Source organism: Lytechinus pictus, chromosome 4 (assembly GCF_037042905.1).
Source record: "Lytechinus pictus isolate F3 Inbred chromosome 4, Lp3.0, whole genome shotgun sequence".
NCBI classification, from domain to species: Eukaryota; Metazoa; Echinodermata; class Echinoidea; order Temnopleuroida; family Toxopneustidae; genus Lytechinus; species Lytechinus pictus.
This window is the reverse complement of record NC_087248.1, coordinates 21,842,377-21,864,806: the sequence shown is the minus strand read 5'-3', so window position 1 is coordinate 21,864,806 and position 22,430 is coordinate 21,842,377. Positions and strand designations below refer to the sequence as shown.

Sequence of the window (22,430 nt, the reverse complement as noted above, 5' to 3'; positions counted from 1 at the left end):
GACCATATCTAACGACGTTCTAGAAACCTTATTTGTTGAAGTCACAAACCCCAAAGGTAAAAACTTAGTACTTGGTGTTTTTTATAGACCCCCTCAATCTAATGTTAATACTTTTTTAGAATCTCTTAATGAAATTTTATCAAATCCTGTTTTGAAAAATAAAGATTGCTTTTTTATGGGTGACTTTAATATTAACTTAGTAGATTGTAATTCAAACAGCACCTCACATGAGTTTCTTGAAATGTTTCTTTCATATTCTTTTTTACCGCTTATCACTAAACCGACAAGAGTGACAGATAACTCGGCCACTTTAATTGATAACATTTTTAGTAATATAACTCAACAAATTCCCAAAGCCGGTATTATCCTTAGTGACATTACTGATCACTTTCCAATTTTTGCTAAATTATCTACAAATAAAATTATCATGAAAGAAGCATTCAATACTCCATTTCGAAAGATAACTGATGACAACATAAACAATCTAGTTAATAATTTAAATACAACAGACTGGTCAACTGTTTTTGAATCCACAGACGTTGATGACGCATATAACTTTTTCATTTCCAAATTAAACTCTTCTCTAGATACTCACGTTCCTTTTACCACTAACAGAAAATCAAATTATAAAAAGGTTCCACTCCACCCTTGGATTACTAAATCACTTTTGAGATCAATCAACCGAAAGAACAACCTTTACTATAAATACATAACTAAACAAAGTAACGAATCTCGCTTTAAATATACTTCATACAAAAACACACTCACTACTTTATTACGCATTGCAAAAAGAGAATATTATACCTCCCAACTCAATTTGTTCAAAAACGATATGAGGAACACATGGAAAATCATTAATGGAGCATTAAACAAAAACAAAAAAAGTACTTCTATAACAAAAATAAAAGTAAACAATACAACTACCGACGACAACATCTCAATAGCACAAGAATTTAATTCATATTTTTCAAACATTGGCAACAATCTGGCAAGCAAAGTCCCTCAAACTCATAAATCTTTCAACAGTTTTCTTGACAACCCAAATCCAAACTCTATATTTTTTAATCCTACGAACACAAGAGAAATTATTAATATTGTTAATAATCTACAGACCAAGAAGAGCCCAGGTTTCGATGGTATTCCTAACTTCCTACTTAAGAAAATTATTTTAACTATCGTCGATCCTCTGGTCCACATATTTAATGTTTCTATGAACACAGGGAAGGTACCTAACCTAATGAAAATAGCCAAAGTCATCCCCCTTTACAAAAAAGGTGATAATCAACTTGTTTCTAATTACCGTCCTATTTCATTGCTCACTTCGTTATCTAAAATTCTCGAAAAACTTATACATACTCGTACAATTACGTTCTTTAATAAATTCAATACTTTTTCGAACTCGCAATTTGGTTTCCGCGAAAATCATAGCACCTCGCATGCAATTTTGACTTTTATTAATAAAATTACTTCTTCCATAGATATAGGTTGTCATACTGTTGGTATTTTCCTGGACTTCTCCAAGGCCTTCGATACCATTAACCACGATATACTTCTTCATAAACTTTCTTTTTATGGTATCAGGGGGAAGGCCTTGGAGTGGTTCAAGAGCTACCTAACAGACAGGTCTCAATTTGTGTCAGTCAACAACGTTGTTTCTTCTACTCTTCCTATTACATGTGGAGTACCACAGGGTAGTTTACTTGGTCCTCTTCTTTTTATTACATATATTAATGACATTAAAAAAAGTTCAAATTTACTAACATTTGTATTGTTTGCTGACGATTCGAACATTTTCTTTTCTCATGATAACGTAAACCAACTTGTAAGAATTGTAAACTCAGAACTTATACATGTCACTGACTGGATTAAGGCGAATAAACTATCACTTAACTTACAAAAGACGAATTTTATGCTTTTTAGTAACAGAATAAATACAATACCTGACAACATAATTTTTGATAATACTGTTCTTGAAAATGTTTCAGAGACAAGATTTTTGGGGGTTACTATTGATAATAAGCTATCATGGAAACCACACATCAATAATACATGCAAAACAATTTCAAGAAACATCGGAATTATCAACAAACTCAAATATTTTCTCCCATCTCACACTTTACTTACACTGTATCATACATTAATATTACCATACATTAATTATGGCATTTTGGCATGGGGTTGTGCGATCCAAACACAATTACAAAGAATACTGTTGCTGCAGAAGAAGGCTCTTAGAATAATTTTTCAAACCCAATTCAGATCACACACAGATATACTATTCTTCCAAAATAATATTCTTAAAGTGAGTGATTTATATCTTTTCCAACTCGCCCAATTTATGTATAAACTAAACAAAGATGATCTCCCAACAATTTTTTCAAATATGTTCTGTAAAAACTCCTCTATACACGATTACCCAACGAGACAACGTAATTGTTATCACCTACCCCCTACCCGTACTATATTAGCGAAAAACTCTTTTATCTTTTTTGGACCTGTGTATTGGAATTCCCTGCCCAACGACTTTAAAGAATCTACAAACCTTAATATTTTTAAACGCAAACTTAAAAAGATGCTCATTTGTCAATACTCCACACCAACAAGTCAAGCTAACACATAACCTAAACTAAAACTACATAATAACTTAACCTTTAACTGCCAATAAATTTGTCAAACTTTACTTATAAAAAAAAACAACAACACTGCAACATGATACAATACATTACGACCTGTGCACCTGCCATGTTCCTCCTTTCATTTGCACTTTTTATTTGCACCTCCCTTATCTCCCTCTTTCTTTCCTTTGCCACTTTTCCCTCCCTATTATGATTTTGTAAGTACTTTTCTTTGGTGTTACCACTGTAATTATTATTATTTGAATTACTTTCTCTTATTTTTGTTGTCGCTTATTCGTTTTATTTTGATATTTGTGGATTACTTGTTTTAAGTTTGTCTTCTGTGTCCGTCTCGATTTTTGTATAGAGTTGTATTTATAGTTTGTTTATAATTAGTATTGAAACTAAGTTTAGGGGCTTGCCTTCTCTACAAGCTTTTGCTTTTCTTGGCAAGTCCCTCCGTTCATTTCTTGTTTCTTTTCATTGATAATATTACTGAAACAAATTGTAGTTTTGTTTAATTTATATTCAACATTTGTTACGAAATTTCATTGATTTGTCTGTATTATCGATTATATTGAATATGTATTGTTACTTTGATTATATTTTGAAAAAATTGTTGAACGGAAATAAAATCTAATGATTATAATGATTGATTATAACAACCCTAGCTTCATTGCATCTGTACGGGCTGTGAAGGGGGAAACCCTGTCCCGGGAGCATGCATGTCTTCGGCCCCTGGCTATATTTGGTTTGGGTCGAAGGTCGACTGCCCATTACGTCTAATTACTATTGTAACATTATTTAATTATGGTTTATTTTGTGGTGGTCATTGGCCACTTTTCATCATTTTATGATGGCAACATCAGGCCCAAAGAACAATGTAAAATAATAATAATAATGAAAAAAACAATCGAATAGGCTATCCAACTTTTCAGCTTTTTACTATATATTTTTATGCAAGCATAAAAACGCGTGGGCAGCCTAAATTTTTGATGTATTTTTTAAAAGTAATTTTCTTTGAAAATCCGATGGATCTTAATTCCATCATATACCTGCCACCCGATCCATTTCCTTTCTTCCATGATGTGAAATTTTTAATCTCATGCAATAACGTTTATTAATCATACAAAAAAGCGCCCATTATGATTATAGTGAGAAAAAAACCCGTGTATTTTTTCCTCGATAAAATAATCACAGCCGGGTTTCCACGCTTTAAGCGAGACTCAAGGAAATCTCATTTCCCTGCATATTATTCCCATCAGTTCATGCGCTCCATTTTACTCATAATCAAGTTATAGGCTATAATTCTCTTGGAAAATTCAAATAAAATTAGAGCCGGTGATGGTATACTACAATAAAAATATCTCAGTGCATTTGGTTAACAAGTGATGAAACACCGTCATTTGCTCTGGTCCCAAGGTGGATTTTTTTTCTTCTAAAGACCTGATATAGCGAAGTGAGCGAACAAAAGAGGGGGAGTATTATGAATCAAAATGAAATTACTATTGGCATGTTATATAATAGGCCTATATCAAATTATGCTACTGCGGCACATTTCCCCCACTGAACTTATTTTAAAGGTTAAGTCCACCCCGGAAAACTGTTAATTTGAATAACTAGAGAAAAATCAAACTAGCATAACGCTGAAAATTTCATCAAAATCGGAATCCGATGTAAAATAAGAAAATTATGGTATTTTAAGGTTTTGCTTATTTTTCACCAAACTGTGATATGCACAATTAGGTGAGTCAGTCGGTGATGTCCATCACTCACTATTTCTTTTGTTTTTTATTGTTTGAATTATACAATAATTTTTTATTTTTTACAGATTTGACAATAAGGACCAACTTGACTGAACCATATAGTATAAAACAATGCTATCTACACATGTTCATGGAGGAATTAATCATTGTTTCACTTGACAATGAGGAGAAATTTAGAATATTTCATATAATAAACTACAAAAGAAATAGTGAGTGGATGACATCATCAGTCTCCTCATTAGCATACCGACCAGGATGTGAATAGAACTGTTTTGTGAAATTAAGCGAAACTTTAAAATGTCATAACTTTCTTATTTTACATTCGATTTTGATGAAATTTTCAGTGTTATGCTTTTTGGATTTTTCTCTTTTTATTCAAATCAGCTTTTTGTTGGGGTGGACTTGTCCTTTAAGAAGTTCGAAAGTAATGGCGCAGTCATATTTCCCCTAAGGCAGCCGTACGGCGAGTCCGACCGTTTTATTCATTTTTATTATTTTGAGAGGAAATTCACCCTGACAAAAAGTTTATTGTAAAAATTGCACAAAAAACATGATAAAAATATTGCCGAAAGTTTGAGAAAAATCCATCAAAGAATAAAAAAGTTATTAGAATTTTAATTATTTGATTTGCGACGTCATGCATGCATGTATGCGAGCATCTTTCCCTACAGGCCTACACTATCGAATTTTTCTTTGAAAATTGAAAATGGTTTTTACTGCTGGACATTCAGAATATCAATAGACAAATCATTTTGCACCCGTTCCTAAAAATAAAAAAAAAGTTTCACGAACCATTGGAAAATTGAAATTTATGCATTTTTTTGTTTTTTATGAGGGGCAGCGGCTCGTTTATGACGTCACAAATCCAAAACTTAAAATTCTAATAACTTCCTTAATCTTAAATGGATTTTCCTCAAGTTTCTGCTATTTTTACAACAAACTTTTCTTCAGGGTGATAAACCGACCATAAAGCTGGTGCAAAAAGAAGAAGAAGAAGCTAAAACGGCTGCTCCATAACTCTCGAACTTCTTAATGGTTAATTGGCTGCTGCTTTATTTGTTTGTTAAGTTGTTTTTTCTCAGTTGTTTTTGTTTCCTCACGTGTCGATGTTCTTTGTTCAATTTGTTTTATCATCTATTTGTAACGTTATTAAGTTAAGACAAGCAGTGGCGTAGACAGGTTCGTACACCTGGGGGGGATGCAGGGCTGCCAACGCTAGTGAGGGCGCGAAGCGCCCGAGCGAGGGAGCGAAGCGACCGAGCGGGGGGAGGGTGTGGGAGGAGGGTGTCCCCCCTCCCACGGTAGGGAGCTTTTGCAATTTTGAACTTGTAATCTTGCAATCTGATGCATACTTAATGAGGTAAAATAACACACACAAGCGCGCACGCACACACACACATACTCACGCACACACACACATACTCACACACACACACACATACACACCCACACGGATGCGCGCACCACACACATACTACGCATTGAATGGACAGACATACATCGACAAGATCTACACACCGTGGCATACGAATACAGAATGGACTGACACATAGTATACAAATATACACTGTCTTGAGAGGTTCTGGTTAAAACTATGCGCAAGAGGTGACTCCAATAGTACTATTTGCTGAGAGGCGCAGCCCCGAAGCAAATGGTACTTTTGGAGTCACCGAGACCCATAGTTTTAACCAGTACCTCGAATAGAAGGCATGGTATATTTGTTTTATATCCTGCATCAAAAATTTATTTATTAAAAAAAAAAAAAAATTTAGAACAAAAAAAATGTCAATTTTTATCTAAAAAGATTTAGAATATTTTGTTTTCATTAAATTTAGATTTGAAGAAAAACAAATTCAATTAAAAAGATAAAATAAATAAAATTTGTCAACTCCCAAATAGTACTCCCAAATAGTACTCTCATATAGTACTTTCTGAAAATAGTTCAAATATTTCTGGTCATGTGACGAGCTCTCAACCAATCAAAAGCCAACAAATTTTTGATGCAGGATATAATATTGCATATTGAACCACACTACGTATTTATTTATCTCTGTGAATTTTGCTGTTACACCTCTTCAGAAAAAAAAAACCAATGTCAACTGTGTACACGCAGGTATAGTCTTTGTTGTCTTGATATGGGTATGTGGTTATGAATGAAAACAGCCTCTGTGGCCATTTGTGAATAGAACACATAAACAACAAACAAATAACAATATGTCTGTTCATTATAAAGCATAATGAATACGTACATACTATGCTTTTTTTTACCTCAAAGAAACAGGCATAGTATCCATAGATGGATATTGGCTGGCGGCTCATTAACATACAGATACAAAAAACATAAACAGTATCATATATGCGCGATTAATCTTGTGGTTATCTTGTGGTTTCCAAACCACAAGATAACCACAAAATACTTGTAAGATTTTCTTTTTTTTACCGTCTGAATTGGCTTTCACCGTGTGAATGCGGCTAATAACAATAAACACAATTACAATAATGATGAGGATTATTATTATCATCATCATAATTATTATTATTATTAATATTATAATTGTTATCATTATTATTATTACTATTATTATCATCATTATGACTTATTAAGTAACCAAATATTATTCCCCAAAACCTGGGGGGATGATTGTACATGCCATCCCCCCCACCTTGTGAGGTGGGGGGGGGGGATGCATCCCCCTCATCCCCCCCGTTGTCTACGCCCCTGAAGACAAGTAAAATGCAATATCGGGAAGAAGTGGCCGGGTCAAAGTGTTCCAACTTACCCAGGCTACAATAAAAGTGCCAACTTATTTTGTGTTTATCTTCCAGTTTTGGGGCCGGCCTATATAAATTTAGGCTAATTTTAACTATTATCTGTAAAGTATCTTATTCATGCTTGTCATGTAGGAGATAGTTAGGCCGACGTATACGAATTAAGAGAATTGGTGTAAAATATATTACCATTAGTGAAGAAAAGAAAACCACAAAGCTAATTTGTGAAATATAGCTCGCGGATTTTATGCGGCTATATACATGATATATACACAACAAAAAAAGTAAGTCTCCCCTAGATCAAATTGCTGTAACTTTTGAACCGAGTTGTTTTGAGATATGATATTTCGTAGGTGGTTTTCTACACTCATTAAGCAACTCCCGAGGAAAAATGAGATTTATCGGTTGAGTCATGCATGAGTAATTAAAGATTGAATTAAAAATGACCATTTTTGAAAGTCACAAGAGTCGTTTTTCAGATTGTGCAAGTACAAAGTTGGGCAAAAGTTGTTTTTAGGTAAATTTTATGGTGTTATGCTGTTTTACTATCCATCATTTAGCCACTCCACACACAATTTTGATATCGTATGTTCATGGTTGAGTGAGCACAATATCGCAGGGGCCGCGGAAGCGGGGTGGGGGCCCACTTTTTTCCAAATGCATGTACAAAAGTGTAAAAATTACCATACGATTGTAATTTTTTGCATGGTCAGACCAACCCCCCCCCCCACTTTTGGCTCAGCCCCTCCCCCACACTTTGAAAACCGTTCCGCGGCCCCTATATTGTGACGTATCATCATAGGGGTTTTTGGTAGTATCCTCTACAACTTGTTAGGTCATATCAAAATTTGAAAATGTTGGTGGCTCCCCCGATTATAAGCCCCTCCCCCATTTTTAAATTCTGGATCCACCACTGATTTGTCCATAAATTAAACTGATCATGAGAAATTGTTAGGAAAAGAATACATTTATGCAGTATAAAGAGTATTAATTCCTAAGTTTTCGAATGTGCTCGCTCAACCATGAAAATGTTAAAAGTTCGGAAAGTGTGTGGTGATAGAAATGATGGATGATAAAAACAACAGCAATTAAAGTCACATTTGAAACCGAATTTGCCCCCAATATTCACCTTATTACCCTTTAAAATGAGTCTGTGACATTGAAAATACCCATTTTCCCACTTTGATGCGTGCTCACTCATCCATAAATAAACAAATCGATTTCATTTTTGCACAGAATTCTGCCCATAGGTTGATAAACATTACTGCCAAGTGACATTGCTAAAGACAGCCTTGAAAAAAAGTTCCACCATATTGAATAAAGGGTTACTTATTCTTAAACATATGCACCCATAATGTACACAAGTCTATGAGAGAGGAAGTCAAACTTTTAACAAACATGAAATAAGGGGTTTGTTTCATGGACGGTTTTTGTTACTTCTGCCAACAGTTATTTCATGAAACTTCGCACATGGCTTCAGAGTAACACTATCCAAAAGGTGCGCACACCAAAATAACAATTCGATACGGCACAGAGTGGGGCCAAGGCCTTGAACTTTCTTCTCATTTGCATAATTTTCGAATATTGTGTGCTCACTGATGCATTAAACATCGGGATTTTCATAAAAATCAAATTAAATGAACCATGCAAGGAGGTTTGTGACAGATATCCATAGTTACAAATTGCATTTTTTCCAATAACGTAAAAAAGAGCTAATCACATTCCACATGTTCATTCAAGCGTGAATGCTTAATTAAACGCCTTTGAATCATTGAAGCGTGTTAACTGGTCATGAACATAACGAAAAAGTTAATAAAAGATCAGTTTCAGTTACCAAAATGAAACAATACTTGCCTATGATATTTGAAAACCGTATTTTTTGTTTTCAATAAGTGTTCATTGAACCGTGAAACGATAAATATTGTTGAAGATACTCTTCCCCAAAATAACTGTCATCATTTTTATTGATGAAAAAGTGTAAAAAATCCAATTATAGCAAATTTGAACTTGTGTTTATTCAACCGTGAAATTTAGCCAAAAAATGTATCGTCTTTTAGAAAGTACCTTTAACAAGCCTTCTGACTATTTTTCATGATGAGAATGTGGAATCAGTTCCAATAAAATGGAATCAAAGTCATGATTTTTGGCTTGTGACTTTTGAAAAGTGACATTTTTGCCTTCTGACGGTGCTCACTGTTCAAGCATGACGTAAAATACATCCATAACATTTACTCAGAGGGTAGCTTATAAAATTACCTACACGCTCATGTAAAAATATATCAAAAACTCGTATTGGTTCGGAAATTATTGATGTTTGTTCAAGGGGGGACTTACTTTTTTTGTTGTGTATATATACTAATCTTTGAAATTTTGGTGTACGTACTGTCCAACAATTACAATATCCTCTATATATAGACCTTCAGTCTGTTTCCTCAGTTATATAACATTTTATTTGATAACTGGTAATCACGGAGCGTGTAAAAAAACAAATCTGTAATTGAGATATTTAGGCCTAAACTATTACAAAATAATAAATGAATTGAAATTAATATTGAGTGTGCATTTTTTATTTTATTTATTTATATTTTAGATTTCTTGTTTTATCGCAAAACTTTGATGAGATATTCAGTGCTATGCTTGTCTGGTATTTATTCTTATTCGAATATCAAATCAACTTCATTTTTTATGGACGGGCATGATCCAATAATATGTACATTAAACCTTCGATAGAGACTAGTTGTAAATAAAATAAAAATTTATACAATGCTTTGACTTGAGACTAATTTTCTTCAGCATGTGCGAATTTCGCAATCGCTGAAAACGACATGCGTGGACGGTATTCATACAATCTGTAATTATGATTTAATGTAAATAATTCACCATGGATTTATTTGACAGAAGTGATATTCAGAAGTGTCTGAAAAATTTACGAGCGTCGATTCACCGAGATTCGTTGCCGTTGGACAGCAAATTATTACGAGAAGATAAGGTGAGTCAGCACGATGTTTACTACTTTTCTTGCGTTATGCTGCTGTCAACGTACCCGGCACTTTCCCGTGCAATTTGTGCGTAGTTCCGTAGGTACGGAGAGATGACCCGAGCTGTGACGGGAGTGTGAACTGTGCGTGTGCACGTGCAGGCAGCAGTGCAGTGCATGTGGTGCATGGGTTGCATTCACAGCAGTAGGATCGGGTTGGTAGTATTAAAGGGGAATCCAGCCTTGGCCATAAAATGCTGTGTGGGGAAGGAGAAAAATAAATGAAACAGAATGGTGAAACTTTGAATGAAATCGGACAAGCAATACAAAAGTTATAGCTGCTTTAAAATTGAGATCACTAATACTATGTAGATTTCAAATTGGCAACTGGGTTAGTAAATTATGACAAGGGGCAAGGACAACTTTCCCATAGGCCATGTACTTTATTATCAGGGATTTGTGGTTTTCTCCTAAGTACCCATTCCCCTGGGGCAGTAATCCAAATATAACCCATGTAGTATATTGTTTTATTTCCTCATGAAAGAAAAATATAATTTGAAATAAAACTTTAAGGGAAAATGACATTTTAGCCGTAATATGTATTGGAGTAAATGGAAGAGTGGTCCTTGCCTTAGTTACATCACTATGACATCCCATATGCGGCCAATTTGAAGTCTCCATGGGTATAGTGATTACCAATATTTACAAGTTTTAAAAATTCATAACTTTCTTGTTGTTTGTCCAATATTGTTCAAACTTTCACCTATCAACTTGTCTGATTTTTCTTTTCCTTATAAAAATACGTTTTAATTTGGGTTGGATTCCCCTTTAATAAAAATATAATGTTGTAACCCGCACCCGTTCCGGTACGGGTTAACCTGCCGGTATGCCCCCGATCGCGGGTTGCGGGCCGGGCCGAGTTCATTCTCAAACCCGCAGACCGTCATGCGGAAAAAAAGGGAGAATTAACGACGCATAATAAAAACGTCATTAACAATGAAAATTGAGTTAGGATCATGTGCTTCTTACGTGGCGGATTCTTTTAGAGACGTAGATATTTCCTTTTAAAAAAATGCTGGCGTATTTTTGTCTTGTGAACAGTGAACAGGACTGAGACAGTTCGACATAAATACATCAGTTGCTCTTTCGAAGAAGGAGCGCGCGCCAGTGCAGCGCAGCACAGTAGTCGATCTAGTCAAAAGCAATCGCATAGGCCAATGAAACTCGATGTCGAGTTTCCCGTCCCGTTTTTTCCAGCTCATAATGAGGATTTCATTATTCATTATTTTCCAGAAGATGAAAGTTTGACCTTTTGTAACCTTTGAACGCACGTTTATTCTGTGGAACTGTCTTGAAGCCAGGGAGCAAATCAATCATTTTTTTTCGGGGGTTCCATTTTCATTTTTTATAATATTTCAGGGTCTCCATTTCTACCGTTTTGGAGGCTACTTTTTTCATTTCGGGGGCTCTTTTCAAATGCTACGTTTTTGTATTTTGAGGAATCCCTGTTCACTTATTAAATTAATTATTACTTATTGTTTAATATTGCATGATTTTAAAGTTATTTTTTTCATGCTTAGAATCTTGGATGTGGGTGTGTTTGTGTGGGTGTGACTATGAGTTGAACTTGGATATAAATGAATTCAATATCTAATTTCTACTCCATCTAATTCCAGTACTTGGCCATGTAATAAAGGCCCACATACCCTAACTTTTCCTGATGTTCTTTGAAAACGCAGATCTCCACGAAAATTGCATTTCTCTATGGGGGAGTCTAAATTTGGTGAGAATGAACTCATTAATAACTTAAATATACATGACAATGAAGAAATCATCTAACTTTATTGGCAGTTTTGAATAATATTCCCGAAATATAAACTCTGTCTGAAACATAAAATCACCATCATTGAGGCCTTTACAGAGCGAACTGTCCCCCAGAGCTCTGGCGGAGAGACAGAGCTCAGACTGGCTAGCTAGTACAAGCGCCAATGCGTACGTGCGTGAGCCTCCCGTCGGCCTTGTAAAACAGATTGAGTTTTGTTTGATGATTTTTTTGTCTGATATGCCGTATGACAACTCACCAATGCGAGGTTACTAGACTATGGGATTTATTGAGGTAGCTCGACCAAACCTCGAGCGATGTTCGTGCAGGCTCCACTCCACTTCACTACCGCTACATCGGGTAGGTAGAGCGTAGTGTAGCAGAAGTGAAGTTGAGTGGAGCCTGCACGAACATCGCTCAAGGTGTGGTTGAGCATGCAGTGTCATTCCATTCACAAGAAAAAACAAGAAAAGAATTACAGGTATTTACATGATATACAAGTAATTGTGACTGAAAAGCTTATATTAATGTTTTATATCAGTTCTGAATCTAGATCTATGTCAAAATAGTAAAATAATGAATTATTTTCAGAATTTGATTTTTAAACGCGGTCCAAATTTCATAACGCGGGCGGGCGACGGGAAACTGAACATCGAATTTGCTGGGCAGCCTGGGCTACATGTAGCTAGCGCGTGCTGAGCTGCGGCTCCGATCCGAGGAGTTAATTGCGCAATGCTTTCGATTACGAGATCAGAGCCGACCCATTTCCGGTACAAAGTAACCCCAAAAACATTTTCTCTCCGGAATAAAAGGCGAATTTGCAAATTGTAAGTAAATTCACTCTAGGCTAGGTTAGTAGTTGGCATATATTTTCGTGATTTGAGCCTGTATAGTGTGGGGATTGCAGAAATAATTTTCATTTTTCAAAGATAAATTTACTTGCGGGTTAAAACCCGATGGGTCAGCGGGTCCCGCTTGCAAATTATTGGATTATACGGGACGGTACGGTTCGGGTTTTCACTTGCGGGTTACAACATTAAAGGAGAATGAAACCCTTGAAACCAGCTGAATCCATATCAAAGAGAAAAATCAAAGAAACATATTGTTGAAAGTTTGAGGAAGATTGATTGAATAATAAGAAAGTTATGAGCATTCGAATATTGAGATCACTAGTGCCATGTAGATCCTCCCAACGGCAATGCGACCAAGATCTGTGATATCACACACGTACAACTCCCTCATTACTTTAGTACTTATTTCACTTATATTCTCACTTTTATAGAGTCTATCACAAGGTGAGGTGTTCTCTTTATGAGATGACAAGTACAGAGGTTCGTACAACATTATATCATTGATGAATCGTTTGTCATATGATTAGAATGAGCAAAAAGAGATGTTTTGGGGTATATTTTCAGTGTCCAAATGGGAGAGTTGTACGTGTGTGACATCACAGATCTTGGTCGCATTGCCAATGGGAGGATCTCCATAGCATTAGTGATCTCGACATTCAAATGCTCATAACTCTTTTATTGCTAGTCCTATTTTACTCAAAGTTTTGTTGATCTTATTCTTTGATTTTTCTGCTTTCACAAAAGCTAACTTGCTCCAAGAGTTTCATTCTCCTTTAAGTAAATATGCTGGTTGATTGAGTGTGATTGAGGCTTAGATTAGTAACTTAGAATGGCGTGGCCTGCATGGCCTGGTTGAATGGGGAGTGTTGTTTACTCTCAAGTCTCATTTAACTTGACTTTAAGTTTAACTTTAAAAGTGGTTTGATCCAAATCTAAATCAGAAAATAAGACAAGTCAGAGAAGCAGTGTCAAAAATTTGAGAATGCTTCTTTTTTCTCTTCAATTTTAAGAATTTCTGCCTAAGTTTGTCATGTTTGTCTTGAAATATAATTTATAAATTTAATAGCAAGACACCAACAAATTCTGATGTGTATTAATGAGAACAAAACCTTTAAATTATTGGTCTAAAACCATGAAAACAAGACAGAACTAGTAGTGGTGTCATCACCTAATATCAGTTTCTGCGCCAATCACAAACAAATGATCACATTCTCTGTACCGTTATTATCGTTGTGATCTTACAAATTCAATGCATTGCCACATGCTAGATAAACTTGAATCATCATGTTAAACTGCCGCTGAGTTTATGCTTGAAGATTTTCTTATTTCACGAAGGGACATGTGTGTCCACCACTGCACATCAATGTTCTTTGTTAAACTTTAAAGGACAAGTCCACCCAAACAAAAAGCTGATTTTAATAAAAAGAGAAAAATCCATTAAGAATATTTGAAAATTTCATCAAAATCAGATGTAAAATAAGAAAGTTATGACATTTTAAACTTTCTCTTAATTTCACAAAACAGTTATATTCATATCTTGGTTGGTATGCAAATGAGGGGACTGGTGACATCATTCACTCACTATTTCTTTTGGATTTTATTATATGAAATATCCCAATTTTATCCCTGTTGTCCTGGGAAACAAAGTATTATTTCACCGTGGACATGTGGTATTACCATTGTTTTAACATTTCATGGTTCAGTCAAGTTGGTCCTTATTGTCAAATCTGTAAAAATTGAAATATTGTATAATTCAACAATTAAAAATAAAAAATAGTGAGAGACATCATCGACTCTCTCATTTATATGTCACTGAGTTGTGCATATAACTTTTTTGTGAAAAATAAGCGAAAATTATTCTTATTTGGCATTCGATTTTGATGGAATTTTCACCATTATACTTTTTTTTATTTGTCTCTATTGATTAAAATCAACTTTATTCTTGGGTGGACTTGACCTTTAAATTTATGTCTATTTTAATAATTTTGTTCACAATCAATAATCAAAATGATGAAATATAACATGGTAAATTGCCAATTCGTCCACTGCCAACTTGTCCACTCACCACATGGTCTACCTTAATTAAGTCTAATGCTATTCCTTCCATCAACATTTCATCTAACAACCATTTGATCCAATACCCATTTGGTCTAATCATCACTTTGTCTAATCACCAGTTTGTATATGATCATTTTGTCTCACAACCAGTTGGTTTAATATTTGTTTTATTTTCATTCATTTTGCCCAAATGATGGTAGACCAAATGATAGTAGATGAGTTGGCAATTGGACGAATTGGCATTGGACCAAATGAAAATAAACCAATAAAACAAAGGCAAGAATGAGCTCAAAGTCAACTCAAATTATACCCCCAAGGTCTTCTTCAATGTGTCTTGTCTCTCTTACCACATGTGCTCATCTTTATATCCTCCTAGCTCCTGCAAACCTGCTCCCACTCTCTATCTCCCCCCTTCACCACAGCCTTTAAATCTTTCCTCATCTGCTTTTAAACTGAATTCTGTTGTTTCGTTTGCCCTCTTCTAATTTCTCACTCTACCCGTTTTCTTTCTATCTTCTTTCTATTTCTTTTTTTTTCATTTTAAATTATTTTATCATGTTCTTAGTCTTTTTTTGGTTGTTTGGTCTATTTTTCTCCTTATCCTCTTAATTTCTTTGTCTTATATATTTTCTTCCTACATGTAAGTCTACCTTTTTTATTGAAATTGTAAACTCTTTCTTCTGACTTGTTTTTGTTCTTCAAACTTCTTCCTGCCAGTTGCTTCCAAAACTGTATTTACAACCAGGAGGGTGTTTCATGAAAGTTTTCAACACTGACTAAATTGTCAGTGCTGACTATTTCAGTGAAATCCTCGGTTTTGATTGGCTGAGAGGCACAAGACTTTGACTGTTGCCATGGAAACTGTCAGAGAAAGACAACTTGTCAGTGCTGACAACTTTCATGAAACAGTCCCCTGTACAACAAACTGAGCTGACTAAAAATATTAGTTATCTGAAGTATATTATTTCAGTGGTTTTGATTAATTAATTTCTTCAATTTCATTTTTTGCCAGATTTTAAGCAGCATTGACAAGAAGAATCTCCTTGACTACTTGAGTGAACAGCTGATTGTATCAGACCATACAGTTGCCATAGCAACATCATTCTCACCTTTTCTCCTTGACCTCTTGGAGAGGTCATGCCAAAGGTCATCTTCTAGTCAGTTTTCATTGGATCGTCATGAGAGGCTATGCGCTGCCTGTTCTCGGCTTGTTGGTTCCTTTCCAGATGCTCAGAAGTGAGAATATTATTTATTTATTTATTTATTTATTTATTAGAACATATTTATTCAGGTACAAAAGATCAGCATAAAACTGTTTTTCATCAATGACCTGATGAAAACATAAAGAACAACATAAATCATCATATCATACATGAAAATAATGTCAAAATCTAAGTCAAAGATAACAATACTTAGTACATGTAACATAAATAAACAAATATTGTTACTTAAATGATAATATGAATCAAACTAAAATATTTTAAGTTATCAAAAGGGAACAGTTACTAATTTTAAAACTACTAATTGTATAATTTATTCGCTGATAAAAACACTGAACAATGAAATAATTATGGTATGGTATTATAGAAAATTGAGTGAAACAATGGCAATCAGTTATAAATGTATGTCTAAAACTATAAAATAAATATCTGAAGGGTTAACTACAACTATTTTTGGCATCAAATGAATGATGTTTGTAGGGAAACTGATCAGGGCACTGTTTCATAAAAAAATCAATGATTGTAACTTTGCAATTATGGCAACTACCATTGAAACCTTGATTTTGATTTGCTGCTGCTGAACCCTGTTACCATAATGGCAGAGTTACAACAGTTGTGTATCCTTTTTGAAGTGGACTCCTGGTATATTTTGTTTTCTTTGATGCAAGCTGTACCTATACCCAATAACTCCACCCTCAAGTATAGTATGCTTTGTTGCTGATATAATCAAACTTTAAGAAAAAAAAATTTCAGATCAAAGAAAAATTTATGCGAAACTCTGAGGAAGTGGGAGGGGTGATGAGCCCCCAGGGGACTTTATTACACTCTTTCTATCAAGTTTATTGTTACATAAGAGTTGTACAGTTATGCAGAGCAGCCAATTAGTCGTAAGATTTTATCCTATTTAGGAATTTCAAAGGGGAAAGTGACACTAAATTTGATTTTTTCCCCTTGAAGGATTTTTGAAACTTGATTATTTTGGGTATATTTTTTTTAAATTTTTGATAAAAATCGGATTTTAAGCTAGAAAATATGATAAAAAGAAATAAAGAATATGATTCTTCACAGTTGAAGTTGGCTCTGAGTTGTATGGAATATCGCTTTTCTGTTTTGATTTCTATACTACAGGCAGTACTCATTTCTTTTCCTTTTTTAACTGATGTCTGTTATGTCACGCCATTTTCTTGCTAGGTTCATTGAGAAGTATCTTCAGACATCTCCCCCTGTCTTTGAGAGATTGCTGAAGACCAAATCAAAAGCAAAGGTAACGTTTCCATTTCTATTTCCAGAAGACCATCAATGAGTAATCATAGTGTTTTGGGTACCTTCTCTTCTATTTTATGATAAAAAATTGGTCCTATTTAGATTTAAAGTCCAGTTAGTTTGTTAGCCTTGTCTATATTACAAGACTGTACTGGTTTTAAAATGTTGCATTTTGAGTCTTGAACTAGGACAGATATGAATAGTTGATGACATATGCTGCTGGTTTGTTCACCATTTAACACACACCCCTCAGTCACTTGTTTTAAAGCCATTATATGATATCCTCCATGCTATCTGTCACATGATCAAGAGTTGGACAAGTTGTGAACACTGAACTTGCCAAAACGTTTTTGTACAAGGCACATCAAATGCAATGATTGAATTGTTCTCATTCTAAGCTCTTGAGAGTGTTTTAAAGAGATTATTGTTGATCTGAAATCGATGCTATTTCATTAAATATCAAAGTATAATTGATTTTGATTACCTATGTTTTGCAGAAGAATGCATCTTATCGTGATATAGCTCTGACAGCAAGACGTCTTGTTGAACATTCCCCTAACACGTATGCAGATATGTGGGACTGGAGCCCATTCCTTGGTCTTCTAGAGTCACATGATGTAGAAACAAGATGGTGAGTCTATGTGTTGTAGGAATTTTGTAGGAAAAAAATGTTTATGTGGAGAATATTTTTTGTGCTCCTGTTCAAGATAAATAACCTTTTGTATCAATCATCATAAAGGGGCTTTTTTGTAATATTTTTTTACTTGGGGTGGGGGTAGTGATGGGGAAGGGGGAATAGTCATAAATGGGCGTATAGTAATTCTTTGTCTAAAGTCATCTGGGCCCCGTTACATTATAGTAACTTTGCCATCCTATTGTAACTACCATGGTAACGCTGATCACCAACCAATCAAAATCAAGGATTCCAGACAAGTTACCATTGGATGGCAAAGTTACCATATGGTAACTAAAGTTACCATAATGGTAACTAAAGTTACCATAATGGTAACTTTTATGCAACGGGGCACAATTCTAGTTTCCAGATTACTTTGAAGGACAAAATTGCTTTTTTGCCATATTAGTTATTTAGATAATTTCCCTTGTGTATTCTTCATCCAATCAATGCATGATGGTCAATGCTCTGTCATAATTCATTATATTTCCATGGCATACTAACCCCAGGCAATGATGATAAAATCATCCTGGGTAAAAATACCCAAAATTATTCCCCCTACCTTTAATTAGAAAGTTTGTCGCACTGTCATTAATATGTAAGCACGGTCCGAATGGATTAGCAATGAATTATCATTCATGTATTGATTCTTGGATTTTAAAAAATCTTTACAGGCATGCAGCTAACACAGTGGCTTGTATAACAAAGATGGGTGGGAGATGCCGTTCTAATCTTTTCTCATCTCTCTTCACCAAAGATGAAATATGCTCTTACCAATTAAGGTAGGTATAACAATTATGAAACTAATGATATGATAATCATTCAACTAATTTGTTCTTGCCAGGTACTGATGCACATGACCTAGGTCAATATATTGATTGGCAAGTTGATGTCTAATTTGTGACATGTGACAATAAATGTTAGACATGTACTTTAGCCAGAATTTATGGAATGAATTGACCCTGTCATTTTGAATATTCAAAATGTTTTGGAAAGATGCAGGAAAATAAAGGTTATTTTTATGTATAGAAGAAGATGACTTTCATTATAAAGTATTCTGCCAGTGTCAGGCCATCTTGTAACTAGCATTAGGTAGCCTACATGTAGTAGGTAATAGAAATTTAATTTTTCTCTTTTCCTCTTTTCGTCCTTTCTCGTCTTTCCATTTCAATCTTTCTGCCTGTATTTCCTTCCCTTCTTCATATTACACATGGTGAACCGTAAACCTTCTCCATGTATGGAAGTTGTAATCCAGTCATTGCAAATGGGTTTTGAATTTAAATTGAGTACCTGTGTGTCTAACACTAATTGCCAAGGATTTTTCTTTAAAGTAATTTCCTTACTTAAGTATGCCATTATACATATATAATCCATCTCCTAGCTTGTTTTATTGATTGCAGAAATGTAGTCTTTACTGCTCTTTGGCCCAAATTCACATAGGTGGTTATGGAAACCACCTGTTGAACCCACGGTTATGCAAATTTCCAGTATTTATTACGCTCAATTTGCTACGTATACTGAAAAGTGTCTGATACTGATGCGCACTATTGTCACATTGAGCCAAATTGACGCTTATTGCCATGGGTAAGTAAACTATTTTATTAATGAGTCCACTGTTTTGATTGAATGAGTCCACTGTTCAAAACAGTGGAATCATGAATAACTTGGTGTGGATAACAGGTGTCAATTTGTGCACTGTGACAAAAGTGTGCATCAGTATTGGTCATTTTTTTAGACAAGCTGCAAATTAAGTGTAAATTATACAGAAAATCTGCATAAACTGTGGGTACAACCGATGGTTTTCAAAACAACCTTTGTGAATTCGGGCCTTTATGTCAAAGAATATTATAGGTAACTGATTTCCTTTTTTAATGAACAGGGATGCAGAGACTATAAATCAACAGATATTTGGGGATCAGGACAGCTCTGAGGTCATGACCTTTGACCCTGACCTTCATTCTGCTCAGAAGAGCGATGGTCATGACCTCTTACTGAAAGACTATCATGACAATGTGGTGTCAGTGTGTGGCGTCCTTCTTCCCCGAACAAACATACAGGATACAGCTAAGGTAAAAATATGTCTGTGCAATGCAATCAATAACCGACTATACCTTACTCATAACTTTAATATGAGCATGATCTTAATTTGAATATGCAGTGTTCCCAGCCCATCAGGGAAATCAGGGAATAATTTTACTTTTTTCCAGTCAGGGAAAAATCAGGGTATTTGATAAAAAAATACCAAAAATCAGGGAAAAATGCCTCAAATTAGGGAAAAATCAGGGAATTTTGATTGGCCCGTAAGTCGAAAGCACGGTAGTCAGTCAGACTCTGTTATATTTTGTTGCATATCAAAATAACATCCACTAAATGACTGGTTATGGTGGTACTGATTGGTTTTACATTATTGTTTTTATACTGAAAATACATGTAATTCACTGCAACATCTTAGAAAACATGAGAAACTGGGAATGGGTTTAAATAATTATCAGGGAATTTTTAATCTTCATCGGGGAAAAATCAGGGAATTTTGTTTTCTTGAAAAGCTGGGAACCCTGATATGAACATTGAAGTAATGTTGATCATTCACTGTCATTTAGATTTTTAAATAGTTTTATTTTAGAAGAAATTCTTTATTCTGCATTTCTCCACAAAGCATATGATCAAACACAGAATGTATTTCATACACATACAGTATTATACATGAATATAATTCAACATTTGAAATAAGCTTGATGTGCCTCGATCCATCAAGATTTAAAATAAACTTATTTTGTTGTGGTTCATAGTGCATTCTGTTTCATGCTGATATCTCAATTTCTTTTGATACGATAAATACAGGTAGTGTTAGGTAAACGTCTTTGTGAAATCTTCTAAATCTCTGATTGAAAGGGTATGAGTTATTCAATTTTAAAATGGTGGAAAATAAATTGTTTTGGACTTTAGACCTCATTGCCCAAGCTGGTCCAGGTGCAAACAACCAAGAAGAACTTGCGAAGTCTGGCCCTCGCCGTCTCGGCAGGAAATGGAGTCCTCCTCGAAGGCCCAGTGGGATGCGGAAAGACGGCCCTGGTGGAGCACCTTGCGGCCCAGACGGGACGAACAGCGCCCCCATCAATCATCAAGGTGCAGCTGGGAGACCAGACAGACAGCAAGGCTCTCCTTGGGACCTATCGATGTACAGATATTCCTGGAGAATTCGTCTGGCAAGCCGGAGCCCTTACTCAGGTATGGATACATGGGTACAGATTTAAAGAGGGAGGGAGGGAGGAAGGGAGGATTATGCATAATTGTATTTGATTTAAACGGAAGACTCTGCTTCATTGGATTACTGAAGTTTGTGTATTCCAACCAACATGAATGGGATGTGATAGTGGGGAAGTGTTTGGCTAGTGAAAAATATCCAGATTTTAAACAATTAGAAGCATGGCACCCATCCAGACTTTGAAATTTCATATAATTTTTTTATTCTGAAAATTGAAATTTGTATGACAGTTACCTATATTTTGGATGTTGCCTTGATGAAGTTGGAATCTTTGTTATTAGGGGGGGGGGGGTATTCAAAGGTCCTGTTCATGGAGTTTGTGTCTCTCTATGAATCTTTTTTCTACTGTTCATACTCTCCATCTCAATTTCAATTTCATATTCTTTATTTTAGGCTGTGACCCACGGTCATTGGATCCTCCTTGAGGACATAGACTACGCCCCGATGGATGTCATCTCTGTCCTTCTACCGCTCCTAGAATCAAGGTCTCTATGTATCCCGGGCCATGGTAATGTCGTCAAGGCTGCTCCAGGATTTCAGCTCTTTGCTACACAGAGGTAATACAGAAGAAAAAAAAATCTGTAAATAACAATCTTATTTAAAAATAATTCCTTGCTGCCCAAGGTTTATTGTACAACGCCTACTTAGCTTGTTGTACGCGAGCAAATGGGAGGCTGAATGTCAAACATTCGTACGGTTGCACAAAAGACGTACCATCCAAAATGTACCGTCCAAAATGTACCGTTGCACGGCTTTAGGAGGGGACGTCACAATACGATTCAATTCATTGCGCTCAGTAAAAATGCAGGTGCAATACGCGTATAGCCCGCTGGCTAAATGCGCAATGCTGCATGCCCGAGGTGTTCGCTTGTGGGATTTTGCTTTTCGCTTTCCATATTTTTGCTCCCTTTTCATAGATTACTGCAGGAAAAACTCTTTGTTTTTTCATAAATTCGCTAAACTCCGAGGCGTTGTACAACACAAATAGCGAATATTCTTATTCGTGCGATGGTGCGAGATTTCGCATTCGGTGAAAGAAAGAAACACTCTATTCAACTCGGCTAACGCCTCGTTGAATAGAGCATCTTTCTTTCACCTCATGCGAAATCTCGCACCATCGCACTCATGCCTATTCGCTATTTGTATACTGT

The 22,430-nt window shown here is 35.3% G+C and overlaps 1 protein-coding gene across 1 annotated transcript in view; it reads left to right on the top strand.

Moving 5' to 3' along the window:
- Positions 1-9,958: 9,958 nt before the first annotated feature.
- The window catches only part of LOC129259359 (midasin-like), a 96,475-nt gene continuing 84,003 nt past the window's right edge, over positions 9,959-22,430 (top strand). The window contains exons 1-8 of the mRNA XM_064097986.1: positions 9,959-10,139; positions 15,871-16,094; positions 17,270-17,342; positions 17,839-17,972; positions 18,689-18,796; positions 19,894-20,083; positions 20,961-21,242; positions 21,673-21,836. Coding sequence (XP_063954056.1) covers positions 10,032-10,139; positions 15,871-16,094; positions 17,270-17,342; positions 17,839-17,972; positions 18,689-18,796; positions 19,894-20,083; positions 20,961-21,242; positions 21,673-21,836 — 1,283 coding nt within the window. The 5' untranslated portion in view covers positions 9,959-10,031. The remainder of the gene's footprint in view (positions 10,140-15,870; positions 16,095-17,269; positions 17,343-17,838; positions 17,973-18,688; positions 18,797-19,893; positions 20,084-20,960; positions 21,243-21,672; positions 21,837-22,430) is intronic.